General features: G+C 48.4%; 1 protein-coding gene across 1 annotated transcript in view; it reads right to left on the bottom strand.

Annotated features, from left to right (window-relative positions):
• The window catches only part of Rph3al (rabphilin 3A like (without C2 domains)), a 101133-nt gene that overhangs the window by 31700 nt on the left and 54102 nt on the right, over positions 1–15331 (bottom strand). Inside the window, 1 exon segment of the mRNA XM_051179982.1 lies at positions 13237–13323. Coding sequence (XP_051035939.1) covers positions 13237–13323 — 87 coding nt within the window.

Raw genomic sequence — 15331 nt, 5'->3', positions numbered from 1 at the left:
GGTGTGCTTGTGCTTGCATTGAATGTAAATACATGTGTGTGTGGCGGTCAGATGTCCAACCTCAGGTGCAAAATCATTCCCAAGGAACTGGCTGCCTTTCTTAAAAGAAAATACTTACTAGTTTATGTTTGTGACACAACACTGTCGTGGGGTCAGAGGACAATTTGCAGGAGTCAGTTCTCTCCGTATACCATGTGTGCTTTGGGATTTGAACTCTGAATGGTCAAATTTGGCAGCAAGTGCCTTTACCTGCTGAGCCATCTTGTTAGCCATGGCCACCCTGTGTTTGGAGACAGAGTCCTGCCATTGAGGCCCAGGGATTCACCTGTGTGCCTCTTGGATTACAGCTGGGTCATCATGGTTTTACATGGGTCCTCGTGCTTGCCCAGGAGGTGCTCTCCCCAGCCCTCCTCCTTCAAGTTATTCTCTGTTGCAGCCTGTTTTCCTAGGAGGGAGTGCTTAGCCATCTTCCCCTGCTGCTTGCTCCATCACCCCTAGAGAGGGAGCTGTGGGTATTATTCAGATAGCATTGATCAACCACCTCTTGTGTTTTCAGACTGAGCTGGGGGGTGGGACACCAAAAACCAAGTGTTCTTGGAGGCAGGCTGCTCCCCCCACCTTCACCCCCGGTGAGCCTTCCCTCCTGCACAGGGCCCTCAGTGTTCTGCATGAACTGGAGTCTGTAACCACAGTCTGCAACCACAGGAGGGGTGTGGGAGAACCCGGGCCTCTCCCTGGCTGCTTCCCTCCCTAACCCAGACAACTCTCCAGCTTTCATCTCCCCAAAGCGCCAGCTCCTAGCTGAGGTGTTAACTGAAGGCTGAGACCCCTCCCAGGAGGTATTAGTACATTAGCATTTTGAACAGTAACACTTCTTTTTCATCTTCTTTTGTGGTACTGGGGTGTTTGAGGCTCATCAGGCAAAGACTGGACCACTGAGAGCCGATCCTTCCCCATAGCAAGTCAGTCAGTCTCAGGATAATTTAAAATGTACTTTGTTTGTGTGCATGTGCCTCTGTGTATGTGGGTGCATGCCTGTATGTGTGTGCGTGTGTGCGTGTGCATGCGTGTGTGTGTGTGTGTGTGTGTGTGTGTGTGTGTGTGTGTGTGTGTGTTGAAGCTCCATCTTGTTTCTGCCTACCCTCAACCCCAATGGCAGCATGCAGTCATCTGGAAGGCAGACTCTACTGTCCCCTGGGCCTCCCTGATGAATGGTCATCTCCTCTCAGGGCTCTGTGCCCCTGGTGCAAAGCCACTAGAAACTATGGCAGAGCCCTCAAGATGCTCTGTCCTCTGGGGTCCAGGGCAGGAAGCTGAGCTCAGCACCATGGAGCCCTGAATTCCCAGGGTTTGAGCAAGCCTCCTCTTCAGTTCAAGTGGGCTTTGAACAACCAGGTCAGGCTAGGAGACTAGCAACTGCCAGCCCAGTGGGAAGGAAAAGATGCAGTGGGGGGACAATACTGTGAGGGTGCTGTCTGGTGTTTTGTTTTGTTTTTTTGATAAGTCAAACACCATGGCTGGATTATTTCAGAACCAGAGGGAATGCTTTGGTTTCCATGAAGAAGCCTCTAGCCAGGGGTTGCTCTGGTAGTAAACAAGGGAAGCTTGCCAGTATCACTAGGTAGTTCTGTCATCAAAGGGCTCTGACCTTGACTCCAGCCCTAACTTCTCCCTGTAGCCTTGTAGCCCATCCTCAGGATTATACCTCCAGGCTTGCAGCTCCCACGCTGTCTGGGATGTGGGAGGGTCCTCATAAACCCCCCAAATCTGTGGGCTCTCCCTGGTCCAGAGTGCTGTCTTCCCCCATCCTGACTGTTCATGCTAGATCAGCAAGTCCACAGGGATAAGGCTTCCTGTGCCTTTGCCACCATTGGATTGTCAACACTTTGCAAATGCCCCCTTTAACTCTGAATTTATAAACAGCGTGAAATCCTTTGGATCCCCACACTGACTTCCCCTCCCTTCTCTGCTGCAGGTCTGGGGGAGCATGCTCAGGTGGTATTTGGCGGGGAAGCCGCGCTCTGGCCCCAGATGGAGTGGGCTGCACACAGGAAATGAATTGAGGCTGTGAACAGAAAATTGCACAGGCCAATTATAGCAAGCCAGGTCTTCTCAGAGAAGCGCCTCAACTTTGATTCAATTCCCAGAACAACAAATATGCCAGTGTTTAAACACAGTCCCAGCTGAAGTGACACCACTGGCCCCTGGGGCTCAGCTCTCAGGTGTGGGAGTGTGGGGGTCTCCAGCGCCAGGATGTGCTTCTCAATGGCATGTGTGGCGATTGCTTCATTTTTGATTTATTTTGTTCCTCTTGGGAAAACCACTAATTCTGAGGCCCCAAAGGCCTCTCTATCTTTCTCATTGTTCTCTCATCTTGTTTGGCTACTATCGCTGCTCCTCCTCCTTCCCCCTCTTCTTTTTATCCTGCTTTCTGGGAGATGGTACAGATATTTCTGCAGATCACTAATTCAAGATTTTTTTTTTTTTTTTTTGTCTGATTCGGGTGACTTCCTGTTATCTTTGGTGTGTGCCAGTGACATCTAACATGCACATGAAGTATCTTCCACACAAAGAACAATTCAAGATCTATCTTCAAATAGACACTTAGAAACTTGCCAGGAGACAAGCAATGACATCCCGGGATCACATCACAGCTCTCCATTCCTGGCAGTGTCACCTTACACTTGTCACCAAAGGTCCCAGATCCCCCACTTAGCTGCAGAATGGGGACACTAATGCCTTTGAGCCTTGTGCCAACCCTGTAGGAAGATCCTAGCAAAGGCCATCCTTTCCTGCTTCTCTGTGCCAGCAAAAGGGCTTTCTGGCATCCCTATGGGGTGCAAGTCCTCAACTGTTTATTTAGGGAAGAAAATGGGGCGTTGCTCCAGGGCTGGGCACTGCCTAGGAGCTCAATAAATACTTCCTAAAGTGAGGGTCCACCCTCAGCTCCTAAATCCCCATCTGTGAGACAGCTGGCTGGGGGGAGGGGGTACCACTGTGCCAGCCAATGTCATTTGTCATCTGAAAAGCAAGCTGGAAACTTGGATCACATTCTATTCAAATTTGTGCAAGAAAGAGACCAAATTCAGATACTCCTGCCTTAGCATTTTACCCACCTCCCTATTGGTTCGTGTAGGACGGAGCCAAACCATAACAACACAGCCTGATAGGCAGGGTGGGAGATGGAATGAACATCAGGATGGACTCAAACCAGTTGAGGCATTGGGGACCAGGCCCCAGTACTTGCCTGAGGGGACCCCAGCACTACAGGGTGGGGAAGCTCAGCTCTACAGACATAATGCATATTAGGGGTTTTCCACTCTGTTGTTCTGCTTTTTGCCCAGATGGTCATTAGCCTCCCCATTACACCTGCCTCAAGTCTATGCTAAAATCCAACTTTCTGGAAAGGGCCTGCTGAGGTTTGTCTTCACTGTCAGCTTGACTAGATTTGGAATCACCTAGGAGATACAGCTCTGGGTGTGCCCATGAGAATTTTCTAGAAAGGTTTAACTGAGGAGGGAAGGCCCAGCTTAAATGTGGGTAGTGCCATCACACAGGCCAGAGTCCCAAACTGATACAATTACAGGGCACCACCAGAATTCTCTCTGCTTCCTGACTGCAGACACAACGTGACCAGCCACCTCACACTCTAGCTGCCATGCCTTCCCTGCCATGATGGAGTGTGTGCCTTCAAACGTGAGACAAAATAACCCTTTTGATGTTTCACCTAAATAAATGGATATAAAGTATCCATTATGTAGACACATTCTTCTCTATAGCAGCCACAGGCTTTGTGTTTTTACCAGCAGTGCAGAGGGCCAGGGTTTCTCACACTGGGGATTTTCTGCTATCTTAGAGCCATCACCCTAATGGGTATGACACCTTGGCATCCTTCCCACTTTGTCCTGACCCCTTCACTTTGTTTGACCTTTCCCTTTCAGTAGCCAACAGATTTTGTCATTTGTGCCAGCTGGTTTTTACATCAACTTGACATAAGCTGGAGTCATCAGAGAAGAGGGAACCTCAATTGAGAAGATGTCTCCATAATAATGGACTGTAGGCAAACCTGTAGGGCATTTTCTTAGTGATTGATGTGAGAGGGCCTGGCCCATTATGGGTGGTGCCACCCCTGAGCTAGTGGTCCTGGGTGCTATAAGAAAGCATGCTGAGCAAGCCATGAGGGACAAGTCGGTAAGCAGCATTCCTCCATGGCCTCTGCATCAGCTCCTGCCTCCAAGTTCCCAGCCTGTTTGAGTTCCTGCCCTAACTTTATTTGATGACGAGCAGTGTGGTGGTTTGAAGGAAAATGGCCCCCAAAGGGAATGGCACTATTGGGAGGTATGGCCTTGTTTGAGGTATTATATATGCTCAAGTCATGCCCAGTTAGACAGACTACTTCCTGTTCCCTGCAAGCCAAGACCTAGGACACTTGGCTACTTCTCTAGCACCATGTCTGCCTGCAGGCCACCATGTCACAACTTGAAGTTAACAGATTAGCTGGGTGGTGGTGGCACATACCTTTAAACCCAGCACTTGGAAGGCAGAGACAGGCAGATCTTTGAACTCATAAAGTAAGTTCTAGGACAGGCTTCAAAGCTAAAGAAACCCTGTCAGGAACCCCCTGCCCCAAAGATAACAGACTAAACCTCTGAAAATGTAAGTCACCCCAATGAAAAGTTTTACGTTTATAAGAGTTGCTGTGGTCATGGTGTCTCTTCACAGCAACAGAAACCCTAACTAAGACTGAAGTTGGTACCAGGGACTGGGACATTGCTGTGACAGGCCTGACTATGGTTTTGTCTCCTGGGACTGTGGATTATAAAAGCAGTTGAATGCTTTAATTACTGCTTAATGAGCCATCCGAATAGAAGCATGGAAGATGGTGCTGAATGTGATTTGAACTGAGTACCTGACCAAGAGGTTTCAGAGAATATTAATATGTGACCTAGAGATCATTTTGTGATAATTAGGTTAAGAATGCGGCTACCTTTTGTCCTTGTCCAAAAAGTCTGCCTGAGGCTAAAGTGAAGAGATTTGGATTAGTTCCACTGACAGAGAAAACTCTCAAAACAGCCTAGTATAGTCTCTGTCATGTGGTTATTAGCGTTAACTCTGATGAAGATTTATGATGAAAAGGAGCAAGCTGAGCAAATAAAAATACAAAATGTACAGAATGAGAAAAGGGGCACCAGGAAGTAGAAGAGAGCTAAATCCTGTGTTCAAGGAGATAAACGGATTAAGAAATGGAATAAAGGGAGTGGAGACCTCAGGGCAAGATCCCACCCAGCTAAGTTTCCAACTTGTGAAAAGGAATTAAAGAAAAGCTTAGAGCCAGGTTGTAGTGAGATACTCACTTTGTCCGCACCTGTGGCACTGACCGTGCTCATTGGGGGTGGAGACAGGGGCGGATGTTACTTGAGGGGACTAGGTCTGAGGAGGGACCCCGGGAGCGCTCTGCTCTCTTGCTTGCAGCACAGGGACAGAAGAGCATCCAGAGGCATCCTTGGGATCAGGAACCTGCTGGTGGTGTTCATCTATCTATGTTGCAAGTTATATCTAAATAGCAACAACTGTTAAGTGCTGCTGGATTAATCCAATTTTTCTATTTTAAAAATGTGTTGACTTCAAAATTTAAGTCTAAGGACAGGTTACTGGGGAAAAGGATTTCTATTTTTGTTTCCACAGAAAATGAGAAGCTGTGGATTCCTTCCAGACTAACATGGTTTGATCAAGCAAAACCCCCTGAAGCATTGTCCCTGGGACAAGGCAGCCTTGCAGACTACAACCAGGATTTCCATGTCTTCTTAGGATCCCCATGACAGTGCCCCCTACCAGCAGGAAGCAGTTTGGAAAGAATGACACCCAAATTCCCAAATATTGTCTATAAATGTTTGTTTTCATTTAAATGGGGTTGGTTATAAATGGTTAATGACCACAACCAAGCTCTTTAAATGTAAAAAGGGGATCATGCTATAGATATAAATACTTTGTTTTGGAATGGATTTTCATTTATTTATTGATACAAATTTAAGGTCAATTTTGTGATATGTATATTTCTCCTCTTGTTTAGATATTGAGGTTAATAAGGATCAGGAGAAACAAATAGACGGAATAGATGTTTATTCAGGGTGTTATGTGAATGAATGAATGAATGAATGAATGAATGAATGAATATCTAGAAGACTGTCTTGTTAGAAGGCGTTTTGGAGGAAGATATAATCTAGCATCAACTCTTGGTTCCATTAATCACTCCTTGGGGTCTTTGGACAAGTGACCTCCTTTCTCTGAGCCTCAGTTATTCCCTCTGTCATGGGGACAAAAGATCCTCCAAGTCCCTTGCTGGACTCCTGTGAGGAAGATGAATGTTCACTCCGTGTGTGTGTGTGTGTGTGTGTGTGTGTGTGTGTGTGTGTGTGTGTGTGTGTACCTGAATGCACACTGGAGCACATGTACTGTTAGCACAGAGGGCTGCGTTGGGATGGTAATGAAGTCCTTTCCCTTTAGGGTCTGCTGGCATCTTAAGGTAAAACTTCCCATGCAGGGCTCAGACTGGCACTTCAAGCAAGTGATAGGAGGTTGGGAATGGTTCAGTCTGTCTGTGAGGATGCCACTGGTGGGGGCGGCCAGATAGGCAAACTGCTCTGGGACCTGATGGGTGCCAGGAGCCTCCTGCTGCCACTTGTGTCTGTGTGGGAGGCCAGGAGACAGCAGCGACAGGGGGCTGTTTGACAGAGCCCGAAGCAGTGTGGGAGGTGACCAACAACACACTGAGGAAGTGTGGCCATCCAGGTCCCGCAAGAATGTCGCTACAGCAGCCCAGAGCAAGCCAGGCACAGATGGTAGGGTACTCAGGCAGCCACCTGTCCCAGCACCAGCCACCCACTCCTCAGTGTGCTCACGGGCCTATGAAAGGGGCCCTCAAGGCAAAGCTGTTTGCAGCAAAAATCCAAACTGCAAGCAATGGAGGCACCCAGCACGGTGAGGCAGATGGCAGCCTGCAGTGACACAGGCTGCCAGCCAGGGAGGCAGGTGCTGAGGTGCTGGGCTCAGCAGTCATGGGGCAGTTTGATGGGGAGGGGTAAGTCCCTGATACTTCCGATCTATCTTCAGGTCTGCGAGGTCCAGATGAGGGGTGGCTCTGCCGGTGAATGACCCCATTGGCATACCATTCACCTCCAGGCTCAGTGGGCTGAAGCAAAAGGATGCTTTCCTGTCTTCACTCCTCCCCCCTACCCCACCCAGTTCACAAATTTCTCTTTCAGTCAATCAACAAACAGGAGGGAGGGGAAGGGGATTTACCAGCTTCAGTGGGCCCCTGAGTCAGGACCACCAGTAATAAGACTAGGGGGTAGATCAAAGGCACCCTGCTGAGGAGAGGATCTGAAATGGTCAGGGGCTTTCCTTTGCAAATTTCCCTTTGGATCAACAAGCATTTCCTAAGCACCTTTCTATGCTAAACACTGCGGGAACATTAGCACTAGTCAGCTGGCGCAGGCTCCCCCTGAGTCCAATCAGGATGTGTGTGAAAGCGCAAGAGAAAGGCCAGACTAAAGAAGAGTGCTCTAATTGTATTAATCAGCTTCCAATTACTTCCAAATTGGTCTTCACCTCTTCCTAGCTCCACCCCCTCGGATGACAAAGACTATAGCTCCAGCTGCCTTCGAGGAGGGTGCTTTCGGGAATGGGGGGGGGGGGGATCAAGATTCTAATTAACCTTTCCAATGATTGCAGGACAACTTTGGGTGAGTCATGGGCTTTGTTTTGTTTTTTTGTTTTAGTGGATGGGGAAGGCTAAACAATAAATGAATTTTCCATTTGCTACTGTTTGTCCTGTGTTTAGAAGCCCCCAAGGCAGTCTCTTCCAACCCCAAGTGACATACCCACGGAGGCAGGTGATAGGTGACACTGAGACCACCGGCAGGCAGGGACTGGGGCCCCTACAGCAGGTGATAGAGGGATTAAGTGTCTTAAATCACGCCCAGGCCTCGCCCACCTGCTGGGCCAGGGTAAAAGCTTTCCTGGCCCAGCACACAGAGCCATCCTTTTATCTTCCAATCCTGCAACTATCCTCAAGAGATGAGAGACTCCCAGACAGCCAGGCTGGCCATGTAGAGGTGGACTTCCTTCAGTCTGGCTCCCACAGGGGACAGCAGAGCCAAGGAGTGCCAAAGAGATGGTGCAGGGTAGGCTGCTGCCTGTTAGGTCCTTGCCCCTTTCCAGTGGTCACAGAGAATCACAGATGCCATCTCTGAGATGCAGAGTGTCACAGGCAAAAATTCCCAGCAAAGAGACGGCTGTGAGAGGTTTCTGTATTGTTTCTAACCTTGATCTACTGGGTTCCTTGCGTCTGAAGACTAATGAACAGGGGAACTCGAGACTGGGAAAGCTGCCATAGACGTGAGCAGTGTGGGGATGGTTCTAGACACATCAATACATGGGCAACCTGCAAACTGCATGGATATGCATGCCAGGCTTCAGGGGGAATGGGCATCCAGTTAGTGTCTTGAAAAGATGAAGACTGGCCCAGGAAACAGAGCCTGGAGAACAGATCAGGTTACATATGAAACCCCAGTGCTTGGGAGGCTGGGGCAAGAGAATCTCAAGTGACAGTTGAAACAGGAGATATTTGGTTGGAAGTACCAACCAGGAAATTAAAAAAAAAAAAATCTATATACAGTGGACAAGGCAACCACTGTGGCCACCTCTGGGGAACCGCCAGGGTTATTGCTATAGGAATGGCGAGAGTTCAGTTGAACTTCATAGACCATTAGTAGTTTAATAATACTTGTCATTTAGTTCCACTTTGCTGGTACTTTCCCCCTGCTTATTCACCCTGGCTTCTATCTTTTCTCAGCCATTGTCTCTTCTGGATAGCCATGTCCCAGCTGTGTGGTACCCTGTCATCCTCTGAGCCATCTTTCTAGGCCTAGGAATCTGCTATGAGCTGTAATCTACACTGCAGGAGTGAGGGGTAAGGGGTGGGGGTGGGGATGAAGAGTGGCCAGGACTGTTGGTTTCCCATGCATCAGGATGGGAGCTCTGTCCCAGCTTACAAGGACATGTAGACAAATGATACATAGTTACTAGTCAGAGGGGTGGGGGACCATTTAAATGGTGGAGGCAGAAAGATCAAGAATTCCAGATCGTCCTTAATCCCAGCCACATAGGAAATGTGAAGCTAGCCTGGGCTACATGAGATACTATCCCCAAAAACCCAAACCAAAAGATAAAACAAAATGTAATTCACATTTGAGATGGAACACCACCGAGAATCTCCAGAGTTTCTGATTACACTATGAAATAACTTAGAACATTAATTTAAAATTTTCAACAGACTAGAGGGGGGAAAAAAACAGTAAAAAGGTTGGAAATAACATACCAAAAGCATCAATAGTGGTTGTTTCTAGAGAGTCAGGATATAATTTTGTGTGTATTTCTTCATATGTTTCTATGTATTGTCAGTATTCCTCAATTATCCACATTAATTGTTTAAAAAAACAATAGAATGAATTTTGCTTTTTGTTTTTTTCAGACAGAGCTTCATAAAGCCTTGTCTGGCCTTGAATTCTGATCCCCCTGCCTCTGTTTCCCAGGTGCTGGGATCATGGGTATATGCTACCAACAATAGCTAGTGCATGCCCCTCATTTATGTGCATGTGTGCATGCCTGTGCATGAGTACATATGTGTGCATGTGTGCATGTGAGTGTGCACATGTGCATGTGTGCACATGTATGTGTGCATGTGTATGCATGCATGTGTATGTGTGCATGTATGTGTGCATGTGTATGTGAGTGTGTGTATGTGTGCATGTGTGTGTGTACGTGTGTGTGTGTGTGCATATGAGTGCCCTACCAAGAGATAACTTGACCAAGAGATAACTTGGGTGCCCAGAGCAATATTAAAAATGGAGAACAAAACACTCTGCTGCTGTAACCTACAATTTATACAACACAGTAAATAGCCAGAGTATCCCTGTCATGTCATTGATACTCAAGATCCTCCATTTTCCTGACTACAGCAGCCGCAGCCAAACTCTTTAGTACAAAACTACCACTGCACCTCTAACCTCCTCTCTTACCCTGTCCCTTTCACCTGTTCTCCCAACTCCACGCACACCCACCTTAGGGCCTTTACACACACTTCAACTCCCCCAAACTCTGCAATGCTTTTCCTCTGTAGCCACACAGTACACCTCAGATCTTTGCTCAAATGTCATTTTGTCAGTGATCCCTTTTTTGCAGGGGCTACTGTTCCCACTTTTTTCCCTGGATCACATTATCACATCTGTAAGTTACAGTTCCTGTGTTTGTGGCTTTTCTCTCTCTCTCTCCCTCTCCCTTCCCCTCCCTCCCTTTTCCCTTCCCTCTCCCTCTCTGTCATTATAAGAGCTGTCTTACCTGGCACATAGAAGATGCTTAATATATATGCATCAAATGCCCAAGTGAATGAATACATTAGGTGCTAAACTTCAATCTGGCAGACTGAGATTCACATTGCTGCTCACGTGCATTAGACAGACAGTAACACCAAGCTGCCCGCCCTAGAACATTCAGCCAGCATTGGGCCCACTCAAGAGAAATGACTTGCAATTACCACCAGGACTAATGGAGGAGGAGAGGGAGACCAGAGTGCCCAGGAAGGGCGGCACAAGAGTGCCCATCAGCAGCCCAAGTTCCTGTGTCATGCTCTGCCTTCCGATGCAGGACAGAACTCCAAATTCCCATCACAGTCTCCACAGCAGCTACACTCATTTTTCAGAGCCTGGCAATTTAAATGTCCTTTCTCTCTATCTCCTTGTTATGATTAGATATTTCTTGAAGAGAAAAAAGGCATCTGGAAACCTATCGCCCTGCCCCCACTCCCTGCCCATGGCAGACAGCGGCAGGCTCTAGCATGTGGGCATGGTACCCACAGATGATAAACCACAGACACGTTCACAACCCTGTTGGTGACCCCGTTCAAATTCAGCAAGTGTCCCAGCAATGCTGCCTGGAGCCACAGAGGGGAAACCTTTTTGATCTTGCTAAGCTTTATCAGCTCCTAAAATTCAAGGACAAGTTGATAGCATAAAGCACAACCTCGTATTCTTTGCCTTAGGAAAGATAAGAAAATTCATCTAAAGCTATTTTAGATTTTTCTAAACTGGGGCACCCTAGAGATTAGGACAGGCTAAGAGGCCCTCCCTATGTCCCTCTGTCTGTCCAGGAGTGCAGGACTCTTAAGGCATGTGCAGGCAAGTGTGATGAGTGGATCTAGTTGGTGGAACCTTCTTTCCCTCCCATCCACTTTCTTTCCCTTGTGGCAACTTGACCTCCAACATCCCAGGTCACCTGTGACCTTTACTTAACCAAAGGTGTCTCTTCATGAAGACACTACAGAAATTTTCTCCTCTCTCTCTCTCTCTCTCTCTCTCTCTCTCTTTCTCTCTCTCTCTCTCTGAGACAGGGCTTCTCTATTTGCTCTGGCTGTTCTTGAACTCCTAGAAATCCACCTGCCGGGATTAAAGTAGTGTGTCATCAACACCCGGCTACTTATCTGTATTTTAAAAGGGGTTCTTTGAAGTCTAGAGGGACTTCAGCTTAAAGAGGGAGCCTTGGCTTTGAGGAAGGGGTAGCCCCTAACACTTATAGATAGTCAGTGGGTATACCTCTTAAGTTTGTTAATACCAACAACCCCCAACCTCCTGGCCATTCCATGAAGGGCCAACATCAACAGGGAGGCCTAAATGCCAGCTCACACATCAAGGCCCTGTGCCTCTGTCTTCCAGACTCACAGCATTGACAGGTGGAAATACGTTAAAAACAACATGTAAGCTTGTCTGTGCTCAAAACCAAGACGCATACCCCAGTATATCAGAGGCTGGACTACTTATAGTTTAAAATATATATATATATATATATATATATATATATATATATATACATACATACATACATACATACATGCATGATCTTGCTAGGTAGTCTAGGCTAGCCTCCAGCTTGTGGTCCTCCTGCTTCCTCCTGAGTGTGAGTGCTCAGGGTTACAGGTGTGTGCCAATTCGCCTAGCTACTTGCTATTTTGAGTGTTCAAATGCACTGCTTAAGGAGCTCAGTGCCCACCAGTGGGTGGAGACAGCTGTGAGACTGGTCTTCTTAGATATGAGAACTTAAAGCCTACCACAGGAGGTGGGGAACCACAGCCAAGTCCCTAAAACTGAGGCTCACCTGGGAGGCAGGGATGCAGACAACAGGACCCAGTCCCAAGGCAGGGGCACGTGAGAGGAAGCATCTTTGGAGGGGAGTGGGCAACTGCACACACAGTCGGGCTGAGGCATGCTTCCATGCTCATCTCACACCCAGGTTGGTTGGCTCTGCCCCCAAGGAACCAAGGACCCACGGGTTCAGAGGAGCGACTGGGGAGTTCTGGAACAAGACGCACAGGAAGAAGATGGAATGACAGCACAGAGACATGCAGGACAGAAGGTCTTTTATAGACCCTCAGATGGAATGTGCCAAGCAAAATAACTAGAAAAGCAAGACCATCTCTGGAAAGCTAAAGGTTCCCTTTGCCTCCCCAGAAGCTGCCTGCATTGGCCTGCTCTGCTTCCATTCCGACCTTGGACAGAGAGAAAACCCAGGCTTAGGAGAAGGAGAAGTTCTTGGCCCCACACATCTGCTACCATCCTGGGGACCTTATCACCCCGCCCCCACAGAATGATTGACCCCAGAGAAGGGGTCAAGCTGGACCCACAGAACAATGGCACCAGAAAGGACTGGATCGGAGCATCATGGCAGTCTCTGGCTGCCAGCCCATCTCCCTCACCATTGGCTTATCTGGCCTCAGGTGTTTCCTCATCCGTCAAGGGAGGGAAACGACACCTATCAGAGAGGGATGTGAAAGGGGAAAGGAATAGACAGATGTAAGTAGTTTAGTGTAGTGCTACCTGTTCGGAGGACATTCAGCTCCGGTAACTACTAATACTCTAGTTACAGCCCCCAAAATGCCATATGTACACGCGTTCACAGGGAGGCTACCTATGGAAACCATAGGCCCCCAAAGCACAAGAGCAGGGCTGACCCTCACCTCTACATGAGTGAGGGGTAGGTGGGCCAGCAGATTTTCTTTCCCACCCTTTTCCCCCTAGACATCCTGCACAGTCCTCCTCAGGACCTTCCCTCTGGAGAAGTTCTACCAGCACCCCAGTGCAAGTGGACCCTGCCCCGCCCAAGCCCATCCCACCTCAGGACCCCTACCTCTCTTTGCTCACTGCAGATCTTACACAGCCACAGGGGCCGCTTCTGGCCGGAGGAAGCCTCGATCCCGCATTTGGTGCAGACTTTCTACAAAAGAGAGGACACATACGTGTCAATATTTTGGCTGCTTCCTCCTGGGCTGTGGGGCCAAGCCAGTGGTCCCCAAAGGATATTCTGGCATCTTCTAAGAGTATAGTTTGCTTTGAGCTAAGGGAAGGGCTCTAGGAAGCTTTGGATGCTTTTGTAATGTAGTTGTCTCATCGATGGATCTCCATGTTACTGATTGTGCATCCCATAATCCTGTTCTGTGAGGGAACAACATCAAAACCAGCTGGCAGATCTCCACAACACCAGCGTGTTCAGCAGCAAAGAACTGGAAATCACCCAAATGCCTATTACCTGGGGAGGATCCAGACAAACAAGATGGATGAAGATACTGCCTTCCTACATCGGACTGTGGCTACCTACAGGTGTGGGCAGGAAATATGGTCCTCTCCCAAAGAAAGAACATACTCGTTTAGGAGCAGGCCAGAAACTCTTGTGCCTGACAGGTTAGGAGCCATAGTGACAAATACAGCTTAAGCATGTGCCTGGTGTCAGGTTTCTTGTGTAAGGGTTCCAGGACTTCATCAGTAAAGGGGTGAGCCCATCGTGCAGATGTGGAGACTGGAGGCCTTGTCCAGGGTCTGTGGCAAAGGGAACTGGCTGGGCAGTGGCTCTGGGGCCCTCCTGTTGTTCCCTGCAGACATAAATAGCCAGGCTACAGATTCCAGTGTTTTTCTTCTGCTGAGTTGTTTAAATCCTGACATCTAAACACACACTTTGCTTTCCCGAGAGACACAGAAAGCAACAAGCAACGGTGGGAAAGGCCAGAATAAACACTGGGAGGCAGAGGTGGATTTGTTGGGGCTGGGGTTGGTTCCCAGCCTACCAGGGCTGTGTGATTCAGCTATGAGACTTTCTATTGGGGGAAGGGCGGGTACAGAGGTTCCTGTCCCTACAGGGTGGTGGCTTCCACTGAGAGAAGGATATATCTGTTGTTTGGCCTTTTCTGCAGGCTGCCAACTGAGCAAGAGACACATCTCTCCATGGAGAGGGAAATGTCACCAACTTGGCTTCTCCAAGCATGTGTCACCAGCCTGATTGGGTAGCGGAGCCTGTGCTCGGCAGGAGTGGCAGGAGCCAGCACACTCAGAAGGGAAGCTATGACACATTCGTGGGAGCATGGATTGGCTACCATCCAATGTCACCTCTCTGGTTTTCTAAACAAAATGGGATCTGCTCTAAGGTCCTGTCTCTCTGAGCTGCCAGGAAGGTCTTCCCTCAGGTCCCAGGCAGCACTGGGGTTCCTTACTGGCTCTCAGGAAGGTGCTAAGTTTACAGTGTTTGTGGTCAAGCACATGAAGGCATGGTCTCCTCAGAGCTGCCAAGTGCTCCCTGGTGGTGCCCTCAGCTCTCAGGGACTTTTTAAAGAGACAGGCAGCTACCTAAGTGCCAGCCCTGGCTTTGGAATCTTTGCAGGCTGGGGACAAGTAAGCTTCTCCAGGGATTGACAGCTCAGCTTCTAGACCAATGGTTCTCAACCTTCCTAATACTGTGCCCTTTAATACAGTTCCTCGTGTTGTGGTGACCCCCAACCATAAAATTGTTGTCATTGCTACTTCATAACTCTAATTTTATTATGTTATGAATCGTAACATAAACTGTGTTTCCTGATGATCTTAGGTGACCCCAGTGAAAGGGTCATTCATCCCCCAGAGGGGTTGCAACCCACAGGTTGAGAACCATTGTGCTAGTCCACCATATGTGGGATAGGCCTCAGACTTTCCAGTTCACCCTGTAATACAGAGGGCTCTGCCCTCCCCCAAGGCTGCTGAGTGAGACCATGCTCTTGAAAATCAGGCGTGATCAAAATATCAATGACCACCATTTATGGAGCAATTATGTGTGACAGGTACAGCGATCCCAGCCACAAAGTGTGGAGGAGGCGTGTGATGCAATCCCTGGGAAGATGGAGAGACAGAGGCTCTGAGATGCTGTGGTCAGCTCATCTTGAAAACTGCCAAGCAGTGTTGATGTTCAGGGCTCAGCAAAG

Source organism: Phodopus roborovskii, unplaced genomic scaffold (assembly GCF_943737965.1).
Source record: "Phodopus roborovskii unplaced genomic scaffold, PHOROB, whole genome shotgun sequence".
NCBI lineage: Eukaryota > Metazoa > Chordata > Mammalia > Rodentia > Cricetidae > Phodopus > Phodopus roborovskii.
This window is presented reverse-complemented; position numbering and strand designations above follow the sequence as displayed.